The sequence below is a fragment of the Trachinotus anak genome, unplaced genomic scaffold (genome assembly GCF_046630095.1).
Source record: "Trachinotus anak isolate AG129_WGS33_773 ecotype Australia unplaced genomic scaffold, CSIRO_AGI_Tana_v1 ptg000014l, whole genome shotgun sequence".
NCBI classification, from domain to species: domain Eukaryota; kingdom Metazoa; phylum Chordata; class Actinopteri; order Carangiformes; family Carangidae; genus Trachinotus; species Trachinotus anak.
In genome coordinates, this window is record NW_027273865.1 from 15,619,002 (window position 1) to 15,634,872 (window position 15,871).

Sequence of the window (15,871 nt, forward strand, 5' to 3'; positions counted from 1 at the left end):
GAAGATTCATTTCATATCCACCCAAAATACAAGGATGATGTATGAGATGAACTGACAAAGACGAAAGCTAAAGACTGTCTCTATAATTTCTCTATAATTCTTTAGCTCAACTCACCCCAGTTGAGCAACAACACCACATGAGCTCAAAGCTGTGCCGTTACTGCAGCCAGGCTGGTCATTTCCTAGCCTCCTGTCGCCTTCAAAGGATTAGGCTCATTAATAAGTGAGGGGATTGGGGGGAGGGGGGTACTGATGAGTACCCCCTCATCCTTGTTTGCAGTTTAATGCCACCCTTCTGGTGAGCACTGAATCCATCATCCTGTTGGCCTGGGTGGTTTCAGGTGCGGATGACAACTTCATTGGAGGACAGCCTTGGTTAAAGCATTCTCAACCCTTAAATAGACTGGTCCACCACAACTGTCGATAGTTAGAGCTGGTTTCATGAGCCCCTTCACAATGCAACCGTGTTCTCAAAGTTGGACCTCCACAACACCTATCACCTGATCAGAATCTGAAAAGGAGACGAGTGGAAAACAGTGTTTAAGTTACCCCTTGGCCGTTTCGATAATCTCGTCATGCCTTTTGGTCGCACCAAAGCCCCTGCCGTTTTCTCACGCATCATGGGGGAACACATTCAGCATGTGAGTTTAGTACTTTGCAGGTTATTGGAGAACAAGTTTTCTGTTAAGGCTGAAAAATGTGAATTCAATGTGTCTTCTGTGAGTTTCCTGGGTTTTGCCATCAGACAGGGGCAGTGAAGACTGATCCAGCTATGGTTCAGATGATGGCAGAATGGCCCTAACCATGAACCTGTAAGCAGCTTCAGTGGTTCCTAGGGTTCGCTAACTTCTATCATAAGTTTATCCAAGACTGCAGTTGAGGGGCAGCCCCCTCGACCCAACTAATTTCCTCAGCCGATCCTTTTGTTTGTACACCTGAGGCAGAGACAGCATTTGCACACCTTAAACAGCTTTTCACCTCTGCCCCAGTGTTACGCTTCAGAATCAGAAACGCCTTTTTCTCTCTGCGCTTGTCCCCAGCAGAGTGTAATAACGATATGGGCAATCACGAGTTGTTAGCAATGATTTGGGCTTGAGAGGAGTGGAGACACTAGCTGGAGGGGGCTGTGCAGCCTTTCATTGTTTGGACCAACCATAAAAATCTCTCCTATCTCAGTTGAGCTAAGGGGCTGAACTCCTGGCAAGCCATATATCTGAAACAAACTTAACAAAGATTTGTACTAAAAAACAGCAAGCTGGTAAGAGCACAAAATTGTGGCAGTTTAATGTTAAGACAACAAAACATTTTTGTGTTTAGCATAACCATTTTTCAGTTAATTCAACTATTTAAATATAAGCAAAGTGAACAACGAATGCTATTAATTAGCCTTGAACTAATTAGGCTATATCAACTTTATAAATTTAAGTCAATTTTATTCAACAATCATCATCATAATCATTGACACAAAATATATCAAGCTCACAAGGGATGACTATTTGTTTCAGGTGAACATTAAGTTTTATGTTAACAGTCCTGAACATTTGAGCAGACTCTACAAAAACTGGGGCTGCACTGGTGTTTACAGTGTAATTTAATTTGCATTGCTTTAAGAATGGCCTGAAATGTGCAACTTGCACTAAGATTAAAGAAGATTAAAATGAAAGAAACGTTTTTAAGGGAAAATAAAAATGAGAAAGAGAATGAATAAGACTGGGTTTTGTTTTTCTCTAGTCACTTCAATTGCAGCTAAACTGCAATGTTTGGAACAGCTGGAGCTAAACTACAATGTTGAATAGATAACTGGTGGTTTTGGCTGTTGGTATGCTGGTACCAGGTAGCTTGAACATTCGTGTGTGCAAGTCAAATCAGCTGATCTGCATCGCATTTGTGTGCCCAGCAGCAGTTAATAGTTGCCATAGTGATGGTAACTCCTCAGTTACACCTCGTTAAAACAGCTAAACACCTCTAACTTGGGCTTGCCAGTCAAAGACCATGATCTCTTATCAACTTAAGCTTTATATTTTCTGAGAGAGGAAACTCTGCTCAATGAAATGATATAAAATATTTGTCTGTGGTGTAAAAAACATGTGCAGACACGTGCAGCGATTTTAAAAATGTTTCCACCTCCTGTTTTACAAATGATTTTCTGGTGGCAGTAACACTGGACTGAATAGGGCAGTTGGAAGGTACCTCTGCCACTTTGAAGCTCATAGTCCAAATACTGTAAGTCACAGTGCTTTGGCAGTCAAACTGTGTGAAAGGAGACAAATTTGCCTATGAAGAGGGAAAAAAATATGTGTGCAGAGTGAAATTTGTAGCCGTGAGGACAAGTTAAACAGAAATGTTTCAGACTAGTTGAACAGCTTCTCCCCACCCTGAGTGTGATGTCACTCACTCTAGCTGTGAACATACGTCCACATACACACTAATGTAAAAATCTGAAAAGGTCCAGAAACGTTCGTGAAACTTGAACTGTCAACGTGTAAAAACCGTGAATGGGTTTTAAAAGTCTAATACAACATAAAATGCACAGTAATGTCAAAAATGTGTCAAGTGCAGCGATTTTAAAAAAGGCCGTTTCCTGTTTTCCCTCTAATTTTGCCCTCAATTTACATTAGATTAGAGTGAATGGTGCAGTTGGATGGTACTCCTGCCACTTTGAATGGCATAGTTCAAATTCTGTGAGTCACTGTGGGAATTTGCCTAAGTTCTAGGAAATTAAGTCTGAAGAATGAAATTGTTGGCAATTAAGAATAATTAAAGATTAGCTAAGATTAGTTAAACATATATTTTTTTAGCAGTTTAACACCTTTTCCCGCTCCTCTTGTGATTTCATCCCCTCTAACCTCCTGCCATAGACACCCATTATGAACTCAAAAACTGTCAGAAAAAAAGCATAAAACTTAAACTGTGATAAACCAAAAACTACAAAAGATATCAAAAAGCCAAAAACAAGTTTGACAGCTGAAAGTCTTAGGACCCATTTAAAGTTTAAATTAAGTCTCTAGCTAAAAGTATGCCAAAGCAGTTGCGTTTTAAAGAAAGTTGTCAGGGATTTGAACATTCCCTCCATTCATTTCTATAAAAAAAATGTTCATCAAAATGTTTACTATTGTATGAAATATGAAATTATGAGACATATCTCTGAAAACAGTAATTCTGCCCATCTCCCAATCAAGCCGCACATTTTGGCACAACAAATAATGCAGGACTAGTTAGGTGCTAAAAAAGGCAGAAAAAGAAAAATAATTTGATGTGGGCCAAAAAAGTGCTTTGTCAACAATCCCACCAATAAACAAAATGGGAGAAGAAGAACATATAGCTTGTACGTTTGTGTGATTACTAAATAAGCAGTCCCATCAACTAAAACTACAAGATGAGCTGCATGTGAATTCAATGTACGGACACTGAAGTTACCTAAGATGTCCACATGATGGTGTCATATCAATTATATATGAATGATCAGTGAGGAAACATGAGGGCATTCATTTGGCAACACTAAAATAAAGATATTAAAAGGGGAAAAGCACTTTCACAGCATTGCCATTTGAACGTCACATTATACTTTTAGTTTAGTAAAACTGACCAGTTTTACTTTTTGTTGTTGTCCTTTTAGCTTGAGTTCAACAGTTTTAATTATGTTTTCATACACGGTGACATGCAAGGTTTCATATGGTGTACCAAGCTGTCTGTCATGCACAGTGCTGTACTGTACTGTCCTGTACTGTAGCACTGTGCAATATGCTGCCGGGTGGCTAAAATGTAAATGATGAAGTAGGACTGTAATGCACAATACAGTAAGTGATAATCATATACTGTGCACTACTTCTTACATGTAGTATGTTAAGGCAACAGTAAACAAATAAACAAAAAATGGATCAAATGAAAGTAGAGATGAATGATTGACGACATTTCACTCATGTACACAAGCGCTGCCTATTTACTAATAACTGCAACAATGACCTGTTGAACTCCTACCATGTATTATATCCTAAATTATAACACAGTTGTGATCTCAAGTACATTCTCTTTGCTCAGTTTGGTTAAATTACAAAAACAAATGTGGATCTTGGGTATGAAATCTTGTTTACTATGACTCTACTGTAGTTTGCAGATTTCACACATTCCTTGTATGTGAAAACCTACTTGGCAATAAACCTGATTTTGATTCAAACTAAAAAAAAACTCTTACACATGAATAAAAGCCTGCAGATAGACTAATTATCTACTGAATTTTCACCCTGTCTCCTGCTGCCGCTTCCCTGTGTTCCTCTGTGTCTTTCAAGCTTTCATTGTAGATGAGTTAAGAAAGTTTCATCAGAATAGGAGTGTCTTCTTGCGAATTGTGGACAAAGGGCAGGCCTGTAAGCTGTAAATAATGAACATAATGACTGTTCGCCCAGTCCCAGACCCACCACAGACAGACAGAGAGCCATGAAAACCACAAAATAATCATACAATGAAAGGAAAGTGCCTTCTTACTGATAAATTCGTAAGACGGCTTGCATCCCATTGGAAAGCAAACAATCAAGCAATATCTGTCTTAGGAACTAGGACTGTACCTAATGATTATTTTATCAATTATTATTTTATTATCAATTAGTCTTTTGATTACACAGCCATTAGTTAATTATTTAGTCAATAAAATAGTGAAAAATGCTTGTAACAAATTGGTTGTTTTTTCTGATCAACAGTCTAAAACTCAAAGATGTTTAATACAGTAATGTAACTCTCTCTATCTTTGTCTTGCATCTCTCTTTCTCAGAGAAATGGTGTCTATGTTTGATAGTCGAATAATCTGTTAGTACATTGACAAATGTGACTAACAATTTAATACAGGCTATAGCTAACAGTTATTTCCATTAGATCATCTATTACTTTCTCAATTCAAATGTCAATAAGCAGTGAAAAATGTCCATTAGATTCTGAGGGTCTTTCCCCCTCCCCCATTATGTTCTTTAAAGTTGATTAAACAATTATCTGTTACCAGTTAATTTTCTGTCAATCAACTAACCGATTAATGGACTACTCGTTGCATCTCTAGGCTAATATTTAAGCGTCCGACTCTTTATTCATAGCCTACCATAAATAGTTATTTACTGTCAGAATACATTATATACTATCAAAATGAATGTGACACTGCTGTTACTAGCACTAGCGACATTATTGTTGTTGTTAACATGTTATTATTTTTCGTGGCAGCTCTTACGTTATGCTGAAGCAAAATGAGTTTTCCCATCTCCCGGCGGAAGTGGTTAGTGGAAGCGCTATTGGACTCCAACAGCTAGCTGGCTAGGGCGTTGCTAGCGACAGAAAGTGGGATTTTTGGTACCTTTCCACAAGTTATATTCTTGTACAAATCACGTCTTGCGTTGGAAAAAACAGCGTTCGATGTTCGCTGAAGGTTTTAAGCGCCTCGGCGGTTTTTCTTGTCGTTGTTCAAAGAGGACTGGCTGTTTCTTTCTGTCCCGTTAGCTGGCCACATAGCTAGCCTGCTTTCCATCCACGGGAATTCTGCCGAGAAACGACTGAATTCTGGAAACATGGAGTCAAGGAACGCCGCGCTGTGCTAACTGACCTCCCTGGATTTCCTCAGCTCCAGGAAGACTTTTCAAAGGACACGACACGGAGATATATCTCAAGCCAGTCCACATACATGTGGTGTTGTGTGTATATATATTTTTCGGTCGTTTGGCCGGCTCATTGTTGTGAACGGGAGTTTGCTTAGTTTGCACACGAAGCAAAGTTTTCTGCTGAAAGAGCTCGTCTGTTTTGTTAGCTGGTAGCTGGGGAGATCCAACGCCAGCCAGCTCGCCGTGTGAAAGGATTGTCTTAAAACCAATGTGCTTTTTTTTTGTTTTGTTTTTTTGTTTGTTTTTTTTTTTTTTAAATTAAATTAAAATCGACCGTCTAACCAGTTTTGTTCGTGAATCTAACGCCTCACGCCGGTATAACATTAGCTGCAGTTGTTTTGCTAATTTGTAACACGGGTCGTTTAAACTCGGTGTTGAACGATTCTCATGGTCACGGGAGACTCGTCCCCACAGCCACAGACCGGCATTTCTGGGAGCAGGGAATACCAAATGGGACTGGAGGAATTTCCAGCATCTCCAAAGATCGTTTAGGCACGGAGGCCATTCAGCCGAGCTGGGGTGGTGGCAGACGGACTATCTACATCCTACATCGCAGGGCCAAGGTGTCTGTTACATTGGAATACAGATTGTTTACACACTTCATATCGGCGGAAATCTGGGATGTGAATGCAAAGGATTCATACAAGGAGTTCATACATGCACGACAACTTGTGCCAGCTGGAGCAGTATATTTATTCCTGTTGCCAAAATATTGTTTATTGACGGGGTAGGATATCATCTGACTGTACAGCTAATACGACAGAGGCCCCGATTCATTTTTTAAGGTCTGCACTCTAGATTCGTCGCTACTATTCAGTTTTGACAAGGATTATTGATTGACAGTTAACGCATAGTTAATATTTTTATTTCCTAGTGCCTTGCAACAACCCAACAGTTTCCTCATATTAATTTATTCGCACCATTTTCAAACTCCTCGCCTACTTCAGACGAATGCCAGAGAAGGACGCTCCAGGAAATCGCCTCATCACACTCTGGAAAATGTTAATCGGATATAATTTGCTGCAAATCTAGAACCGGAAGCCCAATGAGTGACACACAGTCCAGCTTCACTGACAGGTATGGCATACAACGACTCTTTATGCTCTATTAATGCACTGTCTGCACTCCACATTCACAAATTGAGTCCTCAGAGTATTCAAAGAGAACATTTTGTTGAAGTTTGTTGATTAGTCATGATTCTGTTGATCTGAAGCACAACCCACACACAAAAAAAAAAAAAATACATGGTTCAAGTGAAGCTTTTCTTTGTGGTGATGTGCTCAGTAATAACTGTGTTATACAATCTAATTACTAAGGGAAAGACATCAGATCTTAATGGAAACTCTGCTGATCTCAGCATGGGTAATGGAGTTCTCTGCAGACAGCAAAGTACTACTTGTGCAAAGAATGAGAAGGCCTGACACTGTTTGTGTGCCAGGGAACAGTCACCTGTGATCCCAGTACACCTTTAGACATCACTATTACCTCTAAGCCTTTAAAGCTGACCTTCTCCTACACCTATTAAAACAATCTCTTAGCTCGGTCAAGTAATCACCTTATCTAAGGCATCTGCCAACTTAAACCCAAAGGTTGGACACTGTTGCTAAGACCAGCAGTCTAAATAATGTGTCATGGCCTGAAGAGCACACTAAATGGAAGAGAGGGATCAGTCTGTACCATCCTAATCCATTGACATATACTGTTAGTCATAATTCTCATTACGTCATTACAAAAACAAATTCCTCTTTGTATTTGTACCTGCGGAATAAAGAAGTTTTTACTCTCAATCTAATGTATTCTGGAAGTGAAACAGAGAAATGAAACTGTTGCTTTACATCAGTTCTCCCTACCTGAATCCCACATACCTGCAAGTAGAGCAGGTTAATACAGTGGAATGTGGTTGGTAGATTTAGACCGGAGGGTAGTTTAGAGCACAGGTTGGGATATGAAACATCCTCATGGCTAGAATCAGAAGCTAATGCCCAACTCCATTTTACATGACCTCCCTCCCCCACTGCCATGATGGCAACAGTCGCTGGCATCAACGACTGTTGTGGGGCTGTTTATGATTTTGTTTTGTTTTTTAAACCGGTATAGATATAATGGTGTCTCTATTTGCTTTCATTACTATAATCAACAAATCAGTACTTCTCAGTCGCGTCAGTAAATGTGTCATGAAATTTAAACTACAGATTTTAAGCACAGAGATGCTCCTGATGACAAGAAGCACCTTATCTTCAGTTGCTATTGTTATAAGTGCAGTGTGTCTCAGATTTGCTGCTGCATGTGAAGGCTCGTGACAGAGCCACACAAATGTATAGTCTATTCCCTTTTGTCAAAAAAATGTGGTTGTTGTTTTTATAGTGAGTTTGTTCATCTGTTTGTTTTGATCTCACAGGGTCTGTGTCCTAAAAGTCACAGTCATTAACTCTACCAGTGGAGCAGGATTCATGCCATGTTCATGCAAAAGAGTGTGACAACAGCCTGCAGACTGTGCAAGCAAACAGTCCTCTAGCTCTGTTGCACAGAAATTAGAGTTGGCCTGTGATGTGAATCATTATTTAGGAGGCAGCAGTTTTTGAGGGTGTTCCAACATGGCTGATGATAATGACTTTATTGATTACTGGTGTTGTGTGTCTCTCCCTCTATCCTTAAGTCCATCTGTATTTCCCTGTCCTTGCTCTCTCTCACTCAGTGTGTGGTGTTGTGCATTTTGTTTTTGCTCAGTTGGCTACGGTGGGAGTATGCACCCAGCATCTATTGGGGTTGGGCCGCCAGCCGATGGGTCAGTTTAGTGTGCTGTTAGCTCTTTGTCATAGAGTTCTGCTGATCTCCACGTTTTTCCCACCCCCCTGAGGCCCTCCCGGGAAGTGGTGCTGGTGACATCACTAATAGTAAACAATAGCTTTCAGTGGGAGCAAACTGGCTGTCTGCTTTATGCTCCTCTCCAGGTCCGTCTGTATAGCTCAGGTACATCTAGAGGGGCTGGTTAGTTTATGTTGTCAGTGTTACCCCGTTGAAGAAAAAGCCTTTAGTTATGTCTGTGGGTATTTAATGATAACAGGGTTGCAACTAACAACTTTGCCATAATTGATTCATTATCATTGGTTCTAAAGTAAATTTGATGATGTTAATCATTTGGTAATTACTTATTTAGTCACTGTACTGTCAATTATAATACCAAAATGGCCATCACAATGTGACAGAGCCTACGGTGATGTCTTCATATTGCTTATTTTGTTCGGCCAACAGTCCCAAAACCAAAACAGCATTCAGTTTAAACATAAAATGAAAGATTCTGCAACCAGCAAATGTTTGGTATTTGAACTGAGTAAATAATTGAATGGGTCAATCGATTATCAATATTGTTATCAATTAATATAATGTATATTATCCACTAACAAAATTGTGTCAACACCAGCCAATAATAACATGGCAGTGGAGTTGATATTTGCCTTACTGCAGTGGAATTTGTTTCCTCATGATAAATGTTTTCATGAGTAGTTCTGACAGCTTTGTCCGCTTGTATGCGTCTCCTGCATTTGCCATCCCTCTCTGATAATGCAGTACTACTCCATCTCGTCAGCACTGATACTGGGGATGCTGTGTCAGCTGCTCTGAATTGCGCATTAAAATGAGTATCCACAACTCATTTAAAGCTCTGATCAGAAGTGCAGAGGCTCCATCTCAGCATGCAGTGAAGGATGGTGATATTTATAAACTAGCTTGTGTCCTGCCACTGAAAGTATAAAATAAAACTTTTGCAGGTTGAAGAGGTTAGTCAAAAACAAATTCAAATCAAAACGTTTGAAATTAATTGATTGGCAAATGTTTAATATAGCAGTTTACATGATTACAAGCTATAAGATAATGTGCTGCATCCAAGTAAGGCATTGAAATAGGCAGCTGCACAATTGAATGAACAAACGCAGTTGCTGAGTAAGATAACTCTTGTATAGTGTCATTTTGGTGATAATGTTATTTGTAGAGCTGCAACAATGAGATGATTAATTGTTAGTCACTGGACAGATAATGAAGAAGCCACTGTTCCCATTGTTTTTTTAATTTTAGTCATTTTTTTCCACTTATCACATCACAGTCTTATATTATTGTAAACTGAATATCTTTGGGTTTTGAACCTGAATACTTTGTAATATGCCTTATTCCACTGCTGTGAATGAGTGTGATGTTCTCTAAAGACATCACTGTTTCTGTATTATGAGGGAATCCAGTTTCTTCTTTCAGCTAAAGTCAAGAGCAGACATTACATTTTCTGAATAATTTCTAACCATACCTTAATCCTAGTTATGATAGCCTATGGGCCTGTCTTCATTAAAATATTTGTCATGGTGTTTTCTAGGTCACAGCAAGCTCTTGCCAGCTTAAATATCACCAGGTTGTTGCCAGCTGATGCTTTTTAAATTTATGTCATCAGGGGTTTTCTTGGCTCAAAATGTGTAAAATAATTTTAAACATGCTCCAGGTTGTGAGCATGTGTGCAAGACATCTTTGTACCCTGCCTGTAGGAAGCACTGACCATGAATTAAAGTCTTAAAAACTCTATAATTGAACTTATTTGCTGTTAAACATGTTTTAACTTAAATGATCAAAGGCCTCTGTTTACAAGGTGGTAAAACAATACATTTTACCTAGAAAACAAACTGCATTACAGAACACCTCATTTGTAAAACAAATGCCACCAATAGCACATATGTTTTGCAGTATGGTGGTAGTGTATATGGAAATACAAAAGCAGCAGGAACACCTGTGTAGTCTTATGAAATCAATCACAGTTGTGCAGTAAATCCTGCCTTTATAAAGAGTGTCATATTAACGATCGGTTCAGATTGTGTCAGAGTGGCATTCATTCAGCCCCACTGCCACTGTTTCTAATATTCTAATATTCTAATATTCTAATATAAGCTCTAATAAGATTCATCTGTTGCAAGTGCATAGTTGTCAGTTGTTTCAAGTTAATCTTGCTGTGTTTTGGTACATCTTACGTGACTTGCATATTATGCACAGCAAAGAAGCAGAAGCAGTTTGGTGAACTGGATTACTGCATTGATTTGAGAGTATCTCCACCAACAGTCTGGTTTCAAATCTTAGGTTCTGGGTTGCTGTCATGTTCAAGATAAATGTGAATGATGGTATATATTTTTTTTAATTCCAGAAAGAGGGAAATAAATCGAGCCATAATAATGGTTCTCTGACTCTGCTTAGTGACTAGAATCTTAGTGATGTGAATTATGGTTTTAAAGGAAACGATCAGCTAATCAAATGCCATTATCATCCTACTATGTTGTCCTTTCACCTCGTGCCATCATTCTACTGCAGTTACAGCTGTCAGTGGTGCATTTAACACAACGTTCCACAAGCAGGTTTTGTTATTGACGATATAGCTGCATTTTGGTTAAGGTGGGCAGCTTTATATTCTCTATGCAGCAAAGCAAAGCTGTAATATCTTGAGTTTTGCACGTGATTGTTAGGAAAGCTGTTATTTATTAGCTCAAACCTGAAAGTCTGCACTGAATGACTGGCCAGCTTCTTAGTCTTGTTTATTTATAGAATGTAAATGAAGACCTTAGGAAGACTCACACTTGGATGTCACTTTAACAGGCACACACCAACTCTCACCATACTCAGGTTCATTTCTTGCCAGGTCCCATTTCACTATTTTTTGCACATTCTCAATCACATAGATACATCTTGTTATTCCATTCAGAACATCAATCAGTCCCTTTCTCCTGTCATCACTGCATTTTTATTATTTCTCAAGGAGAGGAGTATTTACTATTGCATTAAATTTGCCTTTATCAATTAGTCAGGCACAAATGAGAAGTCGACAAATAATTTGGAAATTATGAACTATTCTGTGATTTAGCCTGAGTCTTTTTTTTTTGAGGATATCAATATTTTTTCTTTACTTATCATAGTCAAGTTAAGCCTGGCTGAAAGGAAAGAAATTGACATTGAGATAGAATAAGAGGGGGAGATGGCAGGGGGGAAAGAAACAGGCGATTTCCCAGGGGTAGCGATGTTGGAGATTGAGTGGAGTCTGGACATTAGCTGGGGCTCTGAGTGCTGGGGGAGTGGGGTCTATCATCCAGCCCTGTGATACTGATGCTTGTGGACACCCTCTCCAATCCTTCCCTGTTAGCCAAGAGAGCCCCAGGGCCCAAACATTACTTTCACTCCACAAAAGACAGAATCACAACAATAGAGAAAACGGGGACAAGGGAAGAGAGCTGTCTTGCCAAAGTGTCATGTCCTCACATGTCCATGTAAGGGTTTTGTAGCCATGAACTAGGCTCATGCCTTCAAGCTAACAGTGGCACAAGTGAACCCATGATATTCTGCAGTGGCCCAAGAGATATGATGTTGGCAATTTATCACAGATTTCTTGCTGTTGAATTTTGTGTTTTAAATCACATTGAATCTGTAAATATGTATATACACACATATATATACATGTGCTCTTACTAGTTGTAAGAGCACATGTATATATATGTATAGTTTGCAGAATCTTTGATGTAGTAGGAAATAGGTGATAGATGTTAAAAAGCATCATTACTGCTGTAGTTGAGTGGAAGTGATTTATGTGGCATTTTGAGACTCCCCTCCTCTGGGGCGCAGAATGAGGATGCTCTAATTGAATGTTGTCGCTGTGTGCTAGGAGAGGCTAGCAGACCAGCAACTTGCTGCTGAACTGTGATTAATCTTATGCCGCCTGTTTCAGCTGATCCAGGGGTGACTAGACAAATTTAACATACCCCTGCTCTTTCTGTACAAGAGCCAGGGTCAGGTCACAAGTTCTGCCACCAGCCTGCAGTCGTGTTGACTGGAAGACGCTGCTTTCTGAATGACTTCAAATCCCTTTGATAGGTGAAAGACAGGACAAGCAAAAGGAAGGTGAAGCAGAGAAAGATGAAATTATTACTCCTTTGCTATAAGAATCTTTGGTGTAGGTATTCTTGTTGTCCTAGGAATGTCTTAATGACAGGCTGTTTCCCTTAGTGATGAATCACTCTGTATAAAGTATCATCTTGCTCTCACCAAGCTAGTTTTTTTTGTAGTAAGTATAGTGTAATAGATGGAAAATTTTATAGCTTTGGGGAGAATGAGGTGTCAGTAATGTGCCTTTACTTCAGGTTGCATCAGCTAAAATGTTATCATAGGTCTGCATCTAACAGCTGTTAGTAAATCTTTTAGATCACTGCAGGATACCAAATCATATACACAAAGTGTGTCGTTTCAGGTGTCAGTTTATTCCCGGCAGACACTTCAGCATACCGTAGACTGTAAAGTCAGGACAATATCCCCCAAAACCAACCTGAACTAAAAAAGAAATCTGTGCATTTGCAAGACTTTTATGTTCTCAGTTCAGAGAAGTTACTCATTGATTTAAAAAAAAAACAACAACAACAAAGGTTCTGCGGTTTTGTGGCACAGCTCACGACCAGCAGCAGTGTGGACAGTGTAGCATGTTGAACCACCTCCTTTACTTTCCCAGTGCTGGAGGACAGCAGACAGCATAGCGTGAAGAAATGTCTATCCCCCGGCCCTCATGTCAGGAATCCTGATGAGGTTTATTGGGGCAGAAAGGGCACTGTTTTCCCCCTGAGGCTGTAGCTTGAGCTCCAGAGCTATTGCTCTTGTCTCTCAAACACACACCACACCTCTCTCTCTCTCTCTCTCTCTCTCTCTCTCTCTCTCTCTCTCTCTCTCTCTCTCTCTCTCTCTCTCTCCCTCTCGTGAGTGTATGAGTCTGTCTGTCTCATACACTCATGTAACACTCTCCTTCTTTAAAACCATGTCCCACTATGTCCTATGTTACATGGATACACTGCTTAAGTCGCATGTTGACTACATTGTAATACAGAAGGTGGGTTAAGGGAAAAGTAGCACTGCGTGGGTGTTGACTACTTTCTTAGTGGCAGGGAGTGGAAAGCAGTGACGTCATGCTGGCTCTGTTTTTGTGAGTGCACCCACATTGTGTGACTCAGGTATATAGATTAGATAATAAGCAGTGTGTGTGTGTGTGTGTGTGTGTGTGTGTGTTGTTTCCCATTGGCTGGCTGCAGGCATGAATCAGGCTGTTGAAGAGACTGTATCACTACACCATTGAGATAGAATCACAGACCAGTTTTAAAGAGGTGGCATGAATGGCTGGCTGGCTGAAAAGGTGACTGCCTGTTCCATAGGGTACTTGGCAGACCAGTGGCATGAGTCAGCGCAAAACCCAGCTGAGGACATTTGTTCCATCACCACAGAGTTACTCTCCAATCCTGCCAAGTTCTCCAGTGTAATCTAGCATGTAAAGATGTGCTGCAGTGCGCAAGGTTATGTTGTATTTCACCCTCTGGAATGGAACACACCTCAGTCTGATCTCTGCAGCCTGGAGGCAACTCCCAAAACTGTCCAATCCTCAGACTAGGCCCCACCTCTCGCAGTCTCAACAACACCTGTGCTGTGATTTGTGTAGCCGTGCCTCTGGTTGGAGACTCAAGATTACTGCAGCAACTACGTCAAGCACAAGTTACAACTGCAGCATTATCTGACAGAGAAAAGTCAGGATAAAGCTTAATTTATCAAGAATCCACCTACTTTGTTTCTTAGCTTTGGTACATCTGATGTATCTTGCCAGCTCTTATGGAGCTTTCACACACGTACGGATACAGACTAACTGGCAGTATCTGGCCTATCATGAATCTGTATGTCTCCACATATCGTTCCGTTTTTTAATTTACCGATTACTCGTTAAAGACATGTCATAGAGAAATAGGAAGCCAGAGACTACAACCATCAGCTTTTCCTCCATTTTGTTTTAAGTTCCTCAGCATAGTGGTGGGGAGTAATAAAAAACTCTGTGCTTCCATTTCCGCTGAAATCAGGATGATCAAGTTCACGTGATAGCCTGGTTGTCACATACTGCGTCAGAGGTTATTTGCATAAAGTTGAGACTGTCCCAACTTTCCACTGTAGTGTAGCTGTGTTCTCTTTGAGTCTGCCAAGCTCAGTTGGGAATAGCAGCCATTGCTACCCCAGCTTTTTGATTGTGTTTGACCCACCAGTATCCTTGTTTTTAGTTTGACATGTCCGTTTTTGGGTTGGCTCTTTTAAAATATCTAATTTGTTGGTTATAGTTAAACTCTGAGTTAAACTTGAATAATCTGTCTCAATGTGCTTAGATTGATTCTAAGAGGAACTGAGAATAACCTGAAGGGCTTCCCCTGAATCCTGCATGAGTTGGTCTAGTTCCTTATTGTTCACTGTTTTCTTTCCTCTTCAGTTTGGGAAACCCTTTCACAGAAATGGCTGTGTGTCAGAGTCCTGCTCCCGCAGGGCGGTTCGTCCCTCCCTCTTTCACTACTTTTTCTCTCTCCATGGTCTGGTCTGGTCCTGGCCTCTCTTGCTGCCACTGTTGCTGCAGTTGGCCCAGCTCTGCCACAGTTTTCCATCAAAACACCAAACCTCAATGGAGCATTCAAGCCCAGGCCCGCTCCACTGCTGCCCCTCCCTCCCATCCCACCCTGTTCTGACTCTGCCTTCTCTCTCCCTTTCTCACTCCTTGCACATTTAATGGCTGCATCCAGGAAGAGGTCCTAGCTCAGACTTGAAGACTTTTACAGCTAGATCGTGAAGAATCAAATGAAATGAGGAAAACTGATTATTAAATGCTGTCTGTATGTTCTAGAAAAAGTGTTTTTGTTTTTTGTTTGTTTTATTTTTTTATATTATTTTTTATGTAATACCCTGAAAACATTTTTGAAATGCTGCAGCAGAGCTAGGCTTCCATAGCTGTTAATTCCTCTTACTTTTCTCTCAATTATTTAAGCCTATAAACACAATTTTACACAGTAATATCAATGATTTAATCATATGCTTGAAGAAGTACTAATAATAATTTTTATAAATGATTAATCTGTCAATTATTCTTTGGATTAAAACCCCTAAAACCCCAAAATATTAAGTTTAATTTATAGAATACTAAAAAAGTCAGAATACATTCACAATTAAGAAGCAGTAACCAAAGAATCTTTGGCATTTTTGCTTAAAAATTAACAAACAATTAATATATTATCAGAATAGTTGCTGATTACTTTTCTGTCAGTCAGCTTATTGATTAATTGACTGATCGTTTCCACTCTAGTACTTTCTCAGATATCATAAGTTGTACATTTGTTCTTACAACAAAGTGTGTAGTAAAGTGTTAAAAGTATCATTAGGATATACAG

At 39.8% G+C, this 15,871-nt stretch overlaps 1 protein-coding gene across 5 annotated transcripts in view; it reads left to right on the forward strand.

Annotated features, from left to right (window-relative positions):
- Positions 1-5,303: 5,303 nt before the first annotated feature.
- arhgef12a (Rho guanine nucleotide exchange factor (GEF) 12a) overlaps positions 5,304-15,871 on the forward strand; it is a 35,343-nt gene continuing 24,775 nt past the window's right edge. For 3 of the 5 annotated variants that reach the window (XM_071497413.1, XM_071497416.1, XM_071497417.1), the window contains exon 1: positions 5,304-6,710. In XM_071497413.1, the coding sequence (XP_071353514.1) occupies positions 6,679-6,710 (32 nt within the window). In that variant the 5' untranslated portion in view covers positions 5,304-6,678. The remainder of the gene's footprint in view (positions 6,711-15,871) is intronic. The other 2 variants (XM_071497414.1, XM_071497415.1) reach the window with 2 other exon arrangements.